The sequence below is a fragment of the Mercenaria mercenaria genome, chromosome 1, assembly GCF_021730395.1.
Source record: "Mercenaria mercenaria strain notata chromosome 1, MADL_Memer_1, whole genome shotgun sequence".
NCBI classification, from domain to species: domain Eukaryota; kingdom Metazoa; phylum Mollusca; class Bivalvia; order Venerida; family Veneridae; genus Mercenaria; species Mercenaria mercenaria.
The window spans coordinates 112825732-112842999 of NC_069361.1; the positions used below are offsets into that span (position 1 = coordinate 112825732).

General features: G+C 35.5%; 2 protein-coding genes across 4 annotated transcripts in view; one reads left to right on the forward strand and one right to left on the reverse strand.

The window, feature by feature from the left end:
• The first annotated feature begins 3 nt into the window (after positions 1–3).
• Positions 4–7062, forward strand: LOC123526213 (uncharacterized). Of its 2 annotated transcripts, none has more exons than XM_045305268.2 (6): positions 4–161; positions 2557–2804; positions 3174–3307; positions 5106–5275; positions 6230–6394; positions 6756–7062. In XM_045305268.2, exons 1-6 carry the CDS (start codon positions 78–80, stop codon positions 6792–6794), a joined length of 840 nt encoding a protein of 279 aa, XP_045161203.2. In that variant the 5' UTR covers positions 4–77; the 3' UTR covers positions 6795–7062. The 2 variants fall into 2 exon arrangements, with proteins under 2 accessions (XP_045161203.2, XP_045161210.2); XM_045305275.2 differs by having other exon boundaries at positions 3186–3307.
• A 3342-nt stretch (positions 7063–10404) lies between these two features.
• Positions 10405–17268, reverse strand: part of LOC123526196 (uncharacterized) — a 76856-nt gene continuing 69992 nt past the window's right edge. For both annotated transcript variants that reach the window (XM_053520793.1, XM_045305242.2), the window contains 4 exons: positions 16807–16910; positions 16452–16552; positions 13387–13512; positions 10405–11424 (listed from right to left, as the gene is read on the reverse strand). In XM_053520793.1, coding sequence (XP_053376768.1) covers positions 11307–11424; positions 13387–13512; positions 16452–16552; positions 16807–16910 — 449 coding nt within the window. In that variant the 3' untranslated portion in view covers positions 10405–11306. The remainder of the gene's footprint in view (positions 11425–13386; positions 13513–16451; positions 16553–16806; positions 16911–17268) is intronic.

A 17268-nucleotide genomic window follows, 5' to 3' on the forward strand; every position in this document is an offset into this window, starting at 1 on the left:
TCCACGTGTCTCAGTTCTTGCCCCTTGGTGGATCCGCAGAAGTGCAGACGATTTTTAAAACGATTTTAAGGGTAAATATGTCGACAGAAAGCGTATTTGACGAAGTGGACTTTCTTCAATCGTTTCATGCTGACCCAGTCTTAATTTCTAAAGCATTGGAGGTAACTGTCAAACTTACAATCAAACTGAACAGAGACAATCAATTTGGTACACAGTATACTGCCAACCCCACTCGCCGCGGCTCTGGCATGACAGGCCCCATCTGACGTTAGCCTTATGTAGTAAAAAAAAAAAAAAAAGAATTCTCACTACATAAATGCCATACCACAGATGGGGCCTGAGGTTGAGCTAACTCCAAATATCACTGGACTACAATCTCCTGGGCAGCCTTGAAATTGAATGCATGATATTTTCAACCTTACTCATTAGTTAATTGTAGAACAAATCAGTTGGAGTATGGTTGCTGTAGCAGTGATTTACCAAAAAGAAAAATGTGCCTCCTCTTAATTCTGAGCCGTCTCGATGAACTGAACCCTTGAAAGTATTGCAGCTGTTGACTGTTTAAAATATTTATACATGTTAACATTAAATTCTAAGAAAAAGGGGGCATAATTCATAAAAAATGGTGCCAGAGTTATGCACCTTGTGTCATATAATGTGGGTGATAAGGTGGAACAACTATTTTTAAAAGTTTGAATCAAATCCATTTAGTAATAACTGAGATAGAGCGATAGTGCACCAAAACTTAACCTGCAATTCTAAGTAAAAGTGGGGGATAATTCTTTAAATAGTGGTACCAGAGCAGGGCACTCGTTTGGCCATTTTTGGGGCCGATTATGGGCCCAATTCCCCTCATAAAATAATACGTTTTTTTCCCCTTTCTCAGAAGAAAATTCCCCTGATAATAGGTTGTTTGACACAAATAGATATGAACTCTCTTTCAAGTTATATTATAGTGCCTCTAAGGAAGGTTACTGCTGCAATATAATTACATTTAGTTAGAAAATATGAAAAACTGTATTAATAAGTGTAAAAAGTACTAACAGATATATGGCTAAAAACTAAAAAGACGAAAAATTCCCCTTTCTGAGGGTATGGGTACCTGTCCCCAAAAGTTGTCTAGTGCCCTGCAGAGTTATGGACCTTGTGTCATATGATGTGGGAGATGATGTGGAACAACTGCTTTCAGTTTGAATCAAATCCATTTAGTAATGATTAAGATAGAGTGAAAGTGCATCAAAACTTTAACCTGAATTCTAAGTAAAAAGGGGGGATAATTCATCAAATGTTGGTGTGAGAGTTATGGCCCTTGTGCCATAATTATGATGTGGGTGATGATGAGGAATAACTATTTTAAGTTTGAAACAAATCCATCAAGTTATTACAGAGATATGGAGAAAAAAGAGAAAGTGTAAAAAAAACTTTAACCAAGGTGGGGACGCGGAAGGACGCCAACGCCGGGTTGAGTAGGATAGCTCTCCATATACTTCGTATAGTCGAGCTAAAAATGGCTTGATCTGGAAGTTAAATTTTTCTCGTACAAGAAGTTGTCATGCCTTCCTTTGATGGGATTATAGATTGCCCTTTGATAAAAGAAAATTGTACATCATATATTTAGTTGTTAATGAGTTTTTAATTGCAATGGTCTTTGTCTCAACATTCATAAACTTCTTAACAGTTGAAAATGAAATATTTCACAATTGAGCATTTGGTCACAGACTCAGAACTGAGGGGAAGAGGCATTTTAAACAGATTTTCTCTTAAAAAACCGGGGGAAAAAATTGAGAAAGAACAAAAGAAGTAATAAGTTTTATTATATTAAATTAAGATAGTTGGCTTGTATGATAAGATCAAAAAAAAATATGCCAATATTTACATAAATATGACAAAAGTTTAAAAAGACAATAGTATCAATACTAGTATTTTTTCATCAAATCTATTTAAATATTATTTTGGAATGTCCTTTCATAAATACATTTACTCAGAAACATAGTACAGGGTTTTCAAAGACTTGAGGAAGGTGCCCTAGCCTTTCGAGAGGGGAAAATAATGCTGTAGTATTGATATCAGGGAAATTTTATTGCAGTCCTGAGTCCAACAACATGAAAACTTCAGTTAACCTTTAGCCTGCTGGTGGCAAGTGACTCTGCTTTGCGACCAGTGCAGACCAAGATCAGCCTGCACGTCTGTGCAGGCTGATCTTGGTCTGCAATGTTCGTCAGTTTTTTTTAGTGAATGCTGCTTCGAATAATAAATGGTACTGCCCAGATTGAATGATAGACCAGTCCATTTTAGAAATTTAGCAGGGTAAAGGTTAAACTGATTTTCATTTTAAATCAACTACTTCAAGATAGTTTTCTGTCAAATAATGCACATGTGGCACCTCTCTGTTCCTACAACTCATACTTGTTGAAAATGTCAAATCCCAGTCTTGGGGTTTCACTTTTTAGGGAAAATTAGTTTTCGGAAGAAATTTGTTTGAGGAAAAGGCTATTTTTTTTTTTTTTAGAAGGGACTGTCAAAGACTGCATAGTTACATTACTTTTACTGTTTCAGGATTGTGAGAAAGATATTCTAACATGTACCAGTGTCTTCACAAACATCACAAGTCCTGTGATATCTCAAAGGCCTGAAGAATTCTTTACACCAGTGATCTTTAGAAAGCCAGCATCATTCCACACACCACGTAGATTTGTTATCCCGCAAATTTGTGCTCCACAAAGGTTGATCAACCTAAGTTTCAGTCAGCCATCTACACCAAAAACACCAGCCTTGACAGGTCATCACCAGGGAACACCATTCAGGTAATGTCCTATATCAAATTTTTAATAATCTGTCCCATCATGATCAATCTGGTTTTAATTACATCATTTTTGGATTTGAGCATACATTGTGATATCCCAATATATATACTTTTGTACTGTTGATTCATATTATCAGCTTATACATTTTCCTTCAACAAAGGTAATAGAAAAAAATATATGTTTAATTTTTTTGAATTTATACCTCGTTTTTTTATATATATAAAATATTTACTGGCCTTCAGTGGTTTCTTTAGTTTTACAGAGAGTAACAGGATTTTAATGTCTTGATGAAAAAAATAAAGGGGATATTAATTTATATTGCAGACTGATATTTATTAGATTTCAATGTTCTTCTTTGATAAACTACAGCATTATTGATAGGTCAACATATGAAGCTGCAATGCTGACCACACCCATGTTGATCAAGACCTTGGATAACATACAGCAGCAGACATGGAAAACAGACAATATGGCCCCCTATCCTGATATCCTACAGCTTATTGGTAATCTTATGTACATGTAATACCAACACCTTTCAATTTATTTTAAATTGTGGATTGATAACTTTTAGATATTTTTTTTAATGAGTGTGTGTGTGTGTGTGTTCGGGTTTAACGTCTTTTTCAACAATTTTTCAGTCATATAAACGACAATGTTTACTTGTAGCAGTGAGCACAATGCCCAACTTTATAGTGCTGTCTCACTGGAATATCACGCCGTAGACACGTGGCATGATACCCCACCCAGTCACATTATTCTGACACCGGGCTGACCAGTCCTAGCACTATCCCCTTAATGCTGAGCGTCAAGCGAAGAAGCTGCTAGTACCAGTTTTTACGTCTTTGGTATGACGCGGCTGGGGATCGAACCCACGACCTCCCACACTCGAAGCGGACGCTCTACCACTAGGCTACCGAGGCGTTTTGTTTTTGTTTTTTTTTTTTTTTTTTTTTTAATGAAAACAAACATCATCAAAACGTAAGGAAGTCATTGTTTCAAACAAAAAAAAATAAATAACCTGTTTTATTTAGGATAGCAGACTATAACTGGGCTTCACTATGGACAGTTCATACATCAGGTACCTCATTACCAGTATGTTCAAACAACAGTGACGCATCTTTTTGATGCATTTAGAATAATGTCCAAGAGCAAAAACTGCACAAAACGAAGTTTATCATAGTTTTTAGGTTGAAACCTATTACTACCGTATTCTAGAGACAGCAAGAATTCAATACTGACAGTTTTCACTGAAGCAGATTAATCCGCGGTTCTATTTCCTCACTACTTTTATTGATTATTTACGAGTATACCGACTGCTTATCTCTCAACATAATTTCTACGTAAAAGTTCCTGGTCAGGTTTAACAATCATTTCAGTGCACATGATAAAAGAAATTACATCAAATTATACACCTGTGAAAAGCTCAGTTCGCAAGCTTTCTAATGGTGTATAACTTTAGAAAATCTAAAGAGAAACTACGACACAATGGTAGTTTAAAAATAGCATTTTCTATAGATTTTTAGCATAAAATAACATTTATATCTTTCTAACTGTTAACTGTCAAATGTTAATTTGAATAAAAAAGACATGGATTTGATATTTCTATTATCTATCTTCTCTTGTGAATATTTGTGTTTTTAATGAAACACTGTATTTCTCATTGGTAACATTATAGTAAATTCTAGTTAAGCCGATGAAGGGTTGCCTTATCCTGCTCGTCAGTGTGTTTCAAGAAACTTGATGGTTTTAGTCAGAGCAGAATTCTAATATATAATGTAACATGGATGCAAATGGTTTGAATGTTATACTGTTTCATGGAAGTGTTGCACATCAGATGTGGGTTTCAACCTTTCTGTGCTGTCAGCACTTTGATTTTGCCAGTTGATTGTCAGTTATTTGTTCCAAGAGGCCACCATTTGCGCCACAGAAGGAGAGTTAAATCTTTGGTAGGATTGTCTTTTTTAGGGGAAACAGGATACCATTATTTGTTAGCAAAGAAGTCATTAATTAGATATCAGACCTCTAGATGCAGACTAGCTCTCGGTCCTGTCAGTAGGCCCCTAGCCACTATGAACATGATTCATTCATTTAAACTTTTTTTTTCTTTCTTATTTACTCTCTGCAAGGAGATAATTATCCAAGTCAAATGGTCCCTCTACATAATAAGTTATTATTCATCAAAACATTTTACATCTAGTTTCTACTTTAAATCTTAAGTTATATTTTTGTTGGTTACGATCATAACATTTAAAACAAATTTGCAAAATGCTGTAATCAAGGGTACCTGTCTTTTTTCCTCAGATGAGGACAGCTTTACTAGGACAAGGCTAGATCAACATATAGATGTACGTGGTGAAACCAGTGTAACAGATAGTAATCTCATGGAGTATTTATTGGACCTTTCACAAGAAGTAAAGCATCAAGCAATGTCGAGTGTGAGCGAAACGAAAGCGGGGGGACTTCCTTCGAAGGTAAAATTTTCACCTTATTTAACTTGTCTTATGTCCTATTTCAGGATATTTTTGACAGATTTGTTTATAATTTGCCTTTTTTCACTGTCTTTACAGAAGGGCAAAAATTGTGTTTACCAAAATTGGATAAGATATAAGTTGTTTTCTTTAAAAGTACAAACATTACATAGTAAATATACACTAGCAAAAAGAAAGTAACAGAACATCACTAAGGCTAAAAGCTTTGAGCTGATAGCTGCTTCAGGCACTGCATTCTGAATTTTGCATAGCTGTTGAATTGTACCATATCCTTATGCAAAAAGTGCATACTGTACAGGAAATGTTAATTCTTTAAAATTTTAGTTTGAAGCTTTATGAATACATATGTAGTAAGAAATACAGAATAACACACATTTGGACTTGTGTCAGTATTTTTTCTCCAATTTTACAAATCCTATCAATTGACAAGGTTTTTGTTACAGACTGCCAGTCATCTATAAAGTTTTCTAGTTATTAAGATTCAATTATTTTAAGTATGTTCATCTCTGTTTCTTTTATTTGTTCCTTTATCTTTTCAAATATGAATGAGTTTTACCTGTAGTTAAGGCGTAAAAAAAAAATTGTTTGTTTCCGGTATCCCAACCTACCCTAAATGTTTTATGGCCTTGGAGAATTTTTTTAAAACTTTTTAAACTGCACTTTTTATGCTTTAAACATGGTCATGGTTAGAAATCAACTTACTGATGCTCTAAAGGCATAACCCCCTTATTTATATTCATTTTTTGACACAAAAAATAATTTCCGAAAATCTCTACTTAATAAATTCGAAAATAAATTACAGACCTACTTACCCTAATTTTTTTTGAGCAGGTTACCGGAAACAAACTTTTTTTCTTTTTTTTACGCCTAATCAGTGGAGTTTCATCATATTGTAAATGCTAAAATATTAAATAACATACTTCATTTCTTGTACAGGAGGCAGCACATCAGTCTGCTCGTAAGGTTTTTCATAGAGCACGACGGAGAACCAAGTTGATGACAGAGGAGGAACGTCAAAGTATTCAGAGGCTTCAGCGTGAAAAACAAAAACAGAAACGCAAGGACAAATTTATCAGTGCACAAAGAACTGGTTGCAGAAAGGTTGTTTTGAAAATAAACTGTCTATTTAATAATTGTAGACTAAGTCAATGTATCTGGTTCTGTAATAACTTTCAATTCTGCTTTTTTACTGGTGCATTGTTTAGTATGTTTCATTTCTTATGACTGTAAGTCTGTGTGCAGTTTTCTTGTTTAAAATACAGATATTTAAACATTGTAGCCAAGTTACAACTGCTCATATTATTCATAGAGTTAGGTAAAAGTATTTCAAATGCCTGTGTGAAATACAAAAATGCTTAGATACTTTTTATCATGCTTTTTAAATTGAAAAAAAAAACATCTAGAATTTTGATATGAATACCTTGATTGCAGATAAATATGAAGTTTGTTTTGCTTTTTGCAGAGTAAAAGAGTTAGAAGTCAAGTGGTGAGGTATAGCTGAGTCATGCGTGGGATCTTGCTGGTTGTTTGGAACGGACATTGCCATATTTTGTGCAATAGTCATCACTGGATGATGACATTGTAGATGTATTTTTGTTTCTCATTAATTCAGATTAAGCTGTGATACCATTTCCCAGTCGTTTTTGTTTCCTTTTAACAATATAATCCTCAGCCATTAGCCTTCCATAAACCACTAACTTTGACTGGTTCATTGTGTGAGATCTGTGATGTGTTGATTTATATGTGAATAAACAGTCTGCAAGGCAGTAGTATATGGAATGAATTCTTCCCCCAAATTTAGCTGACCAATCCTAACTACTTATTAGGTCCTATCAAAGTAAAAAAAGTTGTTGAATTATTTTATTGCCCAAAATGGAATACGAAGTTAGTTTTATGGACTTATTATGACTTGGTTAACAGTGTGATTACAAAGCAGTGTCATAGAATTTTCACCATTATGATGTATTAAATATTGATAGATGATTGAAGTACAGACGAAATATATCGAGGAGGCATCTGAAGGTTATAAAATTTTACTTGTACAAATAACAAGAGCTGTTGGAGGTCAGCAACACTCAAAGATTCAAAAGCCTCAACTACTTAAAAGTCTAGTCATTAAAAAAGTTAAAGTAATAAAAACAGACATAAACAAGTGCAAAATGGGCAACAATTTTGAATGATAGAACTCGCTTACACAAAAAATACAGCAAAATCGAACAAGAATGATATCAACATTGTATGACACATGCCTCCTGAAGCTGCTTGACAGAATGATAAAGCCCACAACAGGGCCATAATTCCAGACAATAATCAGAGGTAAAAGTTCCAAAATTATGCACATGTCCACTTAATGCTGATGATGTATGCCAAGTATCATTTCTATTCAATGGAAACAGTAGGAGTTGGGGATACAATATTTTGATGTAGTTGTAATTTGTTAAAGTCCAAAAAGGGCCTAAATTCAGAAAAAAATCAACATGAAAGTCCCCAAAATAGGCGCATGTCCACTTTATGCTGGTAAAGCAAGCCCAGCAAGTTTCATTTCCAATGGATGGAAACTGTAGACATCGAGTACACAAGAAAGTGTGACTGATGGACAGACAGTTCAACACTATATGCCTACCAAATCTTCGACACTTGAGGGCATGAAATTGGTGTAACTTTATTAAAACTGTGAAACCTTACACAAGTGTGTGAAGTTTCAATCCATTCCAACTAATGGTTGCTGAGACAGTGGCTTACATACAACAAGAGGGTCATGATGACCCTGGATCGCTCACCTGTGTAATATGAGCTACATGTTTCAAATGTCAAACTGATGATAAATATTAAGAAAGTCAGTAGGTTAATGAAATTCAGTTTTCCGATTGGTGTGCAAAACTGTGTATGTCATCAAAATTTCAAGGCTGTATCTTAAAAAAAACAGGAAAGTAGGTCAAGGGCACAGTCAAGTGACATCATTACTTGGGGGTCATCAGGTAATTATAATTAAACAGTCCTGGAAATAGGATCAGATAATTTTTCAAGTATTTCTTCCTATATAACTTGCATAATAACTAAGTAACCCCAGGGTGGGGCCTCTTTAACCCCAGGGGCATAATTTGAACAAGTTTGGTAGACTACTAGACAATGCATCGTACCAAATATCAAAAGCCTAGGTCATATGGTTTCAGACAAGAAGATTTTTGAAGTTTTTTCCTATTAAGTCTATATAAAACTTGGGACCCCCAGGGCAGGGCCTCTTTTCACCCCAGGGGTACAATTTGAACAATTTTGGTTGAGGACCATAAGACAATGCTACAAACCAAATATCAAAGGTCTAAGTGTTCTGGTTTCAGAGAAGAAGACTTGTAAACTTTTTTTCCTATGTCTATGTAAAATTTGGGACCCCCGGGCGGGGCCATATTTGACCCTAGGGGAATAATTTGAACAATCTTGGTAGAGGACCACTAGATACCAAATATCAAAGCCCTAGGCCATGTGGTTTTGTACAAGAAGATTTTCAAAGTTTTCCCTATATAAGTCTATATAAACCATGTGACCCCCAGGGTGGGGCCATATTTGACCCTAGGGGAATAATTTGAACAATTTTGGTAGAGGATCACTAGAGGATGCTACACACCAGATATCGAAGCCCTAGGCCCTGTGGTTTTGGACAAGAAGATTTTTAAAGTTTTTCCTTTCGGTTGCCATGGTTACGGTTCTGCATGGAATTCAATTCTTTGAACAATTTTGAAAGGGGGCCACCCAAGAATCATTCCTGTGAAGTTTGGTGTAATTCTGCCAAGTGGTTTTCAAGAAGATTTTTTAGAAAATGTTGACGGACATTGAGCGGTCACAAAAGCTCACCATGATTTTGATGAATGGACAAGTGCACAAGCTCTCCCTGTTTTCAAAGTCAAGCTTAAGAACAATCACACATTTTGGTACATATATTTTTAATGCATATTCATAATTAAAACAATTTAGCATTTAAATGTTGCTGTACATTGAACATTAATTAAATATTTAATATATCCATCGAATGGTTCATAGCAATATCACTCCAAATTTTTGTTTACTTTTCCTTTAAATAAGAGAAGAGTGACAGAGTGTCTATTTCAAGGGCCATAATCCAAGGGTGCCTGGGGCGATTTGGCTGGTTATCGAACTTGGCTGAGATATTATGCCCACAAACATTGTCAGCAAGTTCGGTGAAGATCGGATGAAAACTGTTGGACTAAAGAGAGCGGACAATGCTAAATTGGCAGATTGCGAGAAATTCAAGGGCCATAATCCAAGAGTGCCTGGGGCGATTTTGTCGGTTATCGAACTTGGTTTAGATATTATGCCACAAACATTGCAAGTTTGTTGAAGATCGGATGAAAACTGTTTGACTTAGGGAGCAGACAAGGCTAAATTTGCAGTTTTTCAAGTAATTCAGGGGCCATAATCCAAGAGTGCAATTTGGCCGGTTATCAAACTTGGCTGAGATATCATGCCCACAAACATTGTTACCAAGTTTGGTGAAGATCGGATGAAACTGTTTGACTTGGAGGGCAAACAAGGCTAGAATTGCAGATTTTGAGTAATTCAAGGGCGATAACCCAAGACTGCCTGGGGCAATTTTGCTGCTTATCGAACTTGGCCGAGATATTATGCCCTAAAACATTGTCACCAAGTCTGGTGAAGATCGGATGAAAACTGTTCGACTTGGAGAGCGGACAAGGCTAAATTCGTAGTTTTTCGAGAAATTCAAGGGCCATAATCCGAGAGTGCCTGGGGCGATTTGGCTGGTTATCAAACTTGGCTGAGATATTATGCCCACAAACATTGTCACCAAGTTTGGTGAAGATTGGATGAAAACTGTTCGACTTGGAGGGCGAAGAAGGCTAGAATTGCAGATTTTGAGTGCCTGGGGCGATTTTGCTGGTTCTCAAACCTGGCTGAGATATTATGCCCACAAACATTATCACCAAGTTTGGTGAAAAAACTGTTTAACTAAGAGAGCGGACAAGCTTTTGGATGCCGCCCGCCCACCACGGGTGTTCACATAATACACCAGGCTCTTTCAGAGACCGGCGTATAAAAATCACTCATCTGAAAAGTAAATAAAAGAGATCAGATCATGATAAAGTGGTAGTATTCAATGTGAATAGTCTGCGTTTTATTCAACAATTTGTGCATAATCTGTAGGATGTGTAAAGTTCCCAAGTCGCAAGAAAATCCTGATGTTAAACAATAAGCCAAGCTGACCATTACAACTTGCACCAACCTGAATTTAGTTAATATAACTTTGTGCCCTTTAATAATACATGTATATAATAAAACTTTCCAATTTCAAAATATGAATATTTTGGTGTAGATCTTGAGGAAGCTTCCTTAACATGTGCTCTAAATACAGTTTTGACACATTAAGAAATTTATCATCCTGCTAAGGTATGGCTGCTGACTTGAATAAATGGGAGTTCTTGTCCAACATTAAAGAATTTGTACATAATTTCATTTGACAACAATTAAAGCAGAGCATTTGCTATTTCATTTCAAGTAAATGTTACATTTACTCTGTACACATGGGCATTTAATATTACACAGTCTCTGTATACATGAGCATAAATTAAGGACATAAAAACATTTTTTTTACACCATAGATGTTTTCATCTCTCATCATTTTACAAAAATGTTAACTTATTTGATTTTCCATACTAAAATAAGCCATTAATATCCTTCATTAACAATATTTGGGAAAATTTGAATTTAAAATAAAAAAATATTTGAAATCTTGCATCTTTGCATAACTTTTGCAGTAACTGACATTTCATCACATCAGTATGATTAATACATTTTTATGTATAAAGTTACTTTTCATAGCAATAATAACATGCAAGTATTTTAAAGTCTAAAATCAGTCTGCATAAAGCAGTGTTGAAACAGAATATTCTACTGAACCCGATGTCTCTTGAAAAATAAATTACACTTTTTAGGCTGCCTAAACTTTTATTACAAGCTTGTGCATCATGCTGTAACTGTATTGCTATGATTCCATGCTGGTATCGTTCTTAAACTGGTTAAAGTTCACAGACTGTATCAGCCTGGAGAGATATCTTGGACCTGGTGTAATGTCCCTCAACTTGTCCTCAATGTAACATGATCTGAAATAAATAAAATTTAATAGTGAAACCAGTTTCTACAGTTCATACCGAGTTCACTTAAAGTACTTAAGAACTTTCTAAATTTCTCCAGAATTCAGCAAGAGCTCCACCAAGCAGGGCAATATATGCCCGAAGGGTTATATCAGAGGATGGGAGCAAAATTTAAAGAACTCGACTTGAAGCCTAAATGACTGGAACAACAAAAAGAAGAAATTCAGAAAAACATTTTTTAAGTCCACAAAAAAAATCCATACCAGTTATAGATATGTCATAATACACCTAAAAATTGCAGGTACCATCCATGTTGTACCACAGAAAAGGGGTTTTGGTTTTTCCCTATGGCCAATAATAAAAAAGTTACAAAATAAGCTACTTATAGTAACATAAAAGGGAAGTAATTAAAAAAAAATATTGTAAGTGAATAAAAAAGGGATCTGCCAAATAAAAACAAGAACACTACAATGCAGAGTAATATACACAAAAAACAAAGTCATATGACCTTTGACCCCTAAGAGTGACCCTGACCTTGAAGCAAGCCATCCGTAACATGCACTCTGCACATCGTCTCGATGTGGTGTACATTTTTGCCAAGTTCCTTTGAAATCATTCAAGCAGTTCAAGAGTTACAAAGCGGACATGAAATGACCTTTGACCCCCAAGTGTGACCTTGACCTTGAAGCAAGCCATCCGAAACATGCGCTCTGCATGTCGTCTTGATGAAGTGAACATTTGTGTCAAGTTTCTTCGAAATCCTTCAAGGGGTTCAAGAGTTACAGAGCGGACACGAAATTGCCAACAGACGGACGGACACCGGAGTAATAACATAATATGTCCCTTCGGGCATATAAAAATTCACAAAATGGGTACTATGAAAAATTAAACAGTTTCTATTAATTTTCATTACAGTAACAATAAAATTTACCATAATAATTATACGCAATTTTGTATATGCTAAATTTGTGTGCATGTATAAAGCGCAAAAAAAAGAACTTTATAACGATAAAAACAGATTAAACAAATTTTAACTAGTTTACTTCTGAAAGCTGAGAAGACATGAACAGAAACTCCTGTAAGAATGAAGTTAGTGTTATTTTATAGTACTTTGTTTTATGTATCAACAGTATATAACTTTGAGAAATACATATTAATGATATTATCACAGTATGAGAAATAAATCTTTATAAAAAAATTAGAAATGCATGTATATCTATGGCTGCAATAGTTTTGTGAACTTTAATTTGGCATGGCATTGTAGCAGCAAGGTTGATATTTTATCTCTTGATAGTAAGTCTAGTCAACTTTCTGCCAAGTCCCAGATCACAATCAAGGCTGAGATCAAAGCATGTTGTAAACATAATATGCCCCATTTACGCAACCAAATACAAATGTTTGATGGACACAACAAACATAAATGGTATAGTCTTGTAATAAAGCTTTAAGGATTATCCAATTACCATGAGTGTTCGACAGTATCATCACCTGCAGTGACAAGCTTTCACTTAAAATCTGTTTTAGTTTACAGTAATTTAATTTAGGTCAATTGCCAAACAAGTTAACAACTTGTGTAATCAATTTCAACACATCATTCCTGATGGAATTCATTGCCATAAGGGTGTAAGAGAAGTTTCTTTTTAAATGCGCAGCACCGAGCAAGGGAGCTACTGGTACCATTTTTCATGTCATTGGTATGATGTAGCCTCCTGAACTAGAAGCTGACACTACATTCTACTATCTAGAGTGACACTGCTGAAAATACTACAACTTGTTGTATAGAGGTTTTGTCCTCTGGAAATGTTACTTTACACATGAGCATATCTGTGGGAAAGAAAAAAAAATGCTTTAGTAAACTGATTTTCTTCTGCATGTGTTGTTAATGAAGATCATATTGTTACAATAATAATCCCAAAACAACACTGTCAAGCTTGACTTCTAAATAAAAAAGAATGGTGTCTAAACGCTTACTTTAGTTTTCCAAATCGTACAGTAACACTAGTCTCTACATGGCTTGTAAGAGGATGACTGGGGTTAAATTTGAAGCTGGTTTTGATAAAATCCATGGTATCTCTATCCCACAGCTCTATATGTATACTGAAATAAAATAAGCAGCAATGTCAAAGTATTCAGATACATCAGTATGTTTGCAGCTATTTGAAACTGTAAAGGCCATAAACCCACCAGGAAATAGTTAATTGGTGTAAATATAAACATTAATCTGTATATCTTCATTCTAAAACAGGGCAGGGACCATTTTAACTGTAGGCAGCAAAATAAACACTAATCTGTATATCTTCATTCTAAAACAGGACAAGGACCATTCTATCTGTAGGCGGCAAAATAAACACTAATCTGTATATCTTCATTCTAAAACCAGACGACCATTTTATCTGTAGGCAGCAAAATAAACACTAATCTTTATATCTTCATTCTAAAACAGGGCAACAACCATTTATCTGTAGGCGGCAAAATAAACACTAATCTGTATATCTTCATTCTAAAACCAGACAAGGACCATTTTATCTGTAGGCAGCAAAATAAACACTAATCTGTATATCTTCATTCTAAAACAGGGCAACGACCATTTACCTGTAGGCGGCAAAATAAACACTAATCTGTATATTAAATTATCTTTATTCTAAAACCAGACAAGCAGTCTGAAAGACAGCTAATTCCCCCGCCACTGCTATGAATAGTGAAAGGGTAAACCTTTGACCTTTAGCTGTGACCTTGACCTTGAACTGACATGACTGACTCATGAATTCTGCACAATGTCTTGATGAGGTGATCATGTGACCCAAGTTTCATGAAAATCCTTCAAGGGGTTTAGGAGATACAGAGCTCAAACCTTTGACCTTGAGTTGTGACCTTGACCTTGAGTTGACATGGTTGACTCACGAGTTCTTGATGAGGTGATCATTTGACCCAAGTTTAATGAAAATCCTTCAAGGGGTTTACTAGATACAGAGTTGACACAAAATGGAAGGCTCAAACCTTTGACCCTAAGTTGTGACCTTGACCTTGAGCCGGCATGGCTGACTCATAAGTTCTGCAAATCGTCTTGATGAGGTGATCATTTGACCCAAGTTTTATAAAATTCCTTCAAGGGGTTTAGGAGATATAGAGCGGACACGAAATGGAAGGCTAAAACCTTTGACCTTGAGTTGTGACCTTGACCTTGAGCTGGCATGGCTGACTCATAAGTTCTGCACATCGCCTTGATGAGGTGATCATTTGACTCAAGTTTCATATGAATCCTTTAAGTGAATTAGGGCATACAGAGCAGACACAAAATGGAAGGCTCAAACCTTTGACCTCAGTTGTGACCTTGACCTTGAGCCGGCTTGGCTGACTCATAACTTCTGCACATTGCCTTGATGAGGTGATCATTTGACCCAAGTTTGATGAAAATCCTTCAAGGGGTTTAGGAGATATAGAGCGGACACAAAATGGAAGGCTCAAACCTTTCACCCTAAGTTGTGACCTTGACCTTGAGCTGGCATGGCTGACTCATGGGTTCTGCACATCGTCTTGATGAGGTGATCATCTGACCCAAGTTTTATAAAATTCCTTCAAGGGGTTTAGGAGATGTAGAGAGGACACAAAATGGAAGGTTAAAACCTTTGACCTTGAGTTGTGACCTTGACCTTTAGTCGACAAGGCTGACTCATGGGTTCTGCACATCGTCTTGATGAGGTGATCATCTGACCCAAGTTTCATGAAAATCCTTCAAGGGGTTTAGGAGATGTAGAGAGGACACAAAATGGAAGGTTAAAACCTTTGACCTTGAGTTGTGACCTTGAACTTTAGTCGACAAGGCTGACTCATGGGTTCTGCACATCGTCTTGATGAGGTGATCATTTGACCCAAGTTTCATGAAAATCCTTCAAGGGGTTTAGGAGATATGAAGTGGACAAGAAAGTGTTACGTACAGACAGAAGGACAGAGACCATTCCTATAACTCCCCACCATTAGTGGTAGGGGATTAATAACAAGGACCATTTTATCTGTAGGCAGCAAAATAAACACTAATCTGTATATCTTCATTCTAAAACAGGGCAATGACCATTCTATCTGTAGGCAGCAAAATAAACACTAATCTGTATATCTTCATTCTAAAACAGGGCAACGACCATTTTATCTGTAGGCAGCAAAATAAACACTAATCTGTATATCTTCATTCTAAAACAGGACAACGACCAACTAATCTGTATATCTTCATTCTAAAACAGGACAACGACCATTCTATCTGTAGGCAGCAAAATAAACACTAATCTGTATATCTTCATTCTAAAACAGGACACAGGGCCATTTTATCTGTAGGCGGCAAAATAAACACTAATCTGTATATCTTCATTCTAAAACAGGGCAGGGACCATTTTATCTGTAGCAGACGGTGAAGGGGGCTTGCACATGCAAATTATTGAATTGTTGGGTCAAAACCCTGGAGATAAGATAGACCTTGATTTGTAGATCCTTCATATATACCAGCTACTAAATAATGTGAAGAACACTGGGCAGATATTGCCAAATAGGTAAAATATATTCCATATCTTTCGGATGACCCTATGATGATTAAAAGATAAAACATTCTTGAACTAATGCCATGTCTTATTCAAAACAATATAATGATAACAGCTCTGACCACTTTCTAAGGTGATTAAGAAGAAAGAACTCTATTTCCATAATCATTTTTTTTTCCATAATGCTTTACATTACCGCTGCAATTAATAATAAGAAGGAAGATCAAATACAGTCTTTATTTGGTTTCATTTTATCAGCATTTAATCATTTTCATGCTTATTTTGCTTGTATTAAGTTTTAAATCTCATCCAAACAAATGAAATTACAGTCTGTCATACAACTACTTGGCCACACAGTATAATGGCAGATGATGACCTCTGGTACCATCAACAGGCATTATGGCAGAAACAAGTAGGTACTTGGTAAAAACCACCTAACTTCCAAAGCCTGCTGGAGAGCTTCCTCATATGTCAGAAGGAATAGCACAGTCTATATGCTAAAATACTTACCTGTTATTTTCAAACTTGAGCACATTGTATGTATGGACTTCTTCGAGATCCTTGCAGAACATTCTTATCTCATTGATAGACACAGAAACTTCATGTAATAACTGAAAGAAACAAAAATGATTGCATGACTTCTTTTATTAAATGCGAGTCTACATTCAACAAGTGTTGCTGGGCTAAAAAAACTTGAAAACGTTTTGTTTTTTAGATATTATGTATAACAGGGGTTATTCTATATTTAAAAATTAAAACTAATTTGACTAATGATGTTTACATCAAGCTATATATATTTTATGTGGTAGTTTCCTCAAATCCTAGTATATTAAATCATACAAAGAAATTTCAGAAATGCACAAACCTTTGGAAGAGAGGAGAATGTTGTAAATCTCTGTTTCAGACTGTCAGTATTGATTCCTTCCAATATAAATGCAAAAGCTACCTTGTCCTCAAAGAATACATTATCTAAAATAAAATTTATCAAATATTATATCATTCTATACCACATTATAATATCAGATCCCATTTTGCAAGATCATTTTATCAGTTTAAGCTAGAGCTATCCCTTAGAGTGATTAATATTCCCCAAGACCACTTAGTCAAAGGATATATGGCTCTAAACTCTACAATGCTTGGATCAAACCATTAAAAATGTGTTTGGCACATCTACAGTTCATGCTGATTATATAATATGAAGTTTCATTGGAATTCCTTAATAGTGTGGAAGAAGTTTGTGCAACATTTTTTTTGGCAACAGACTGACTGGCCACATAATGGTTCCCTTTTACCCCCTTCAAACTCATTTTGTGAAAGTATAAAAACA

What these genes read in the sequence shown, in the direction of transcription:
- LOC123526213 (XM_045305268.2), top strand. Translation starts at nt 78, where the DNA reads ATGTCGACAGAAAGCGTATTTGACGAAGTGGACTTTCTTCAATCGTTT. An exon ending in TAATTTCTAAAGCATTGGAG is followed by an intron (nt 162 to 2,556) that starts GTAACTGTCAAA and finishes TTACTGTTTCAG; the next exon opens with GATTGTGAGAAAGATATTCT. An exon ending in CACCAGGGAACACCATTCAG is followed by an intron (nt 2,805 to 3,173) that starts GTAATGTCCTAT and finishes GATAAACTACAG; the next exon opens with CATTATTGATAGGTCAACAT.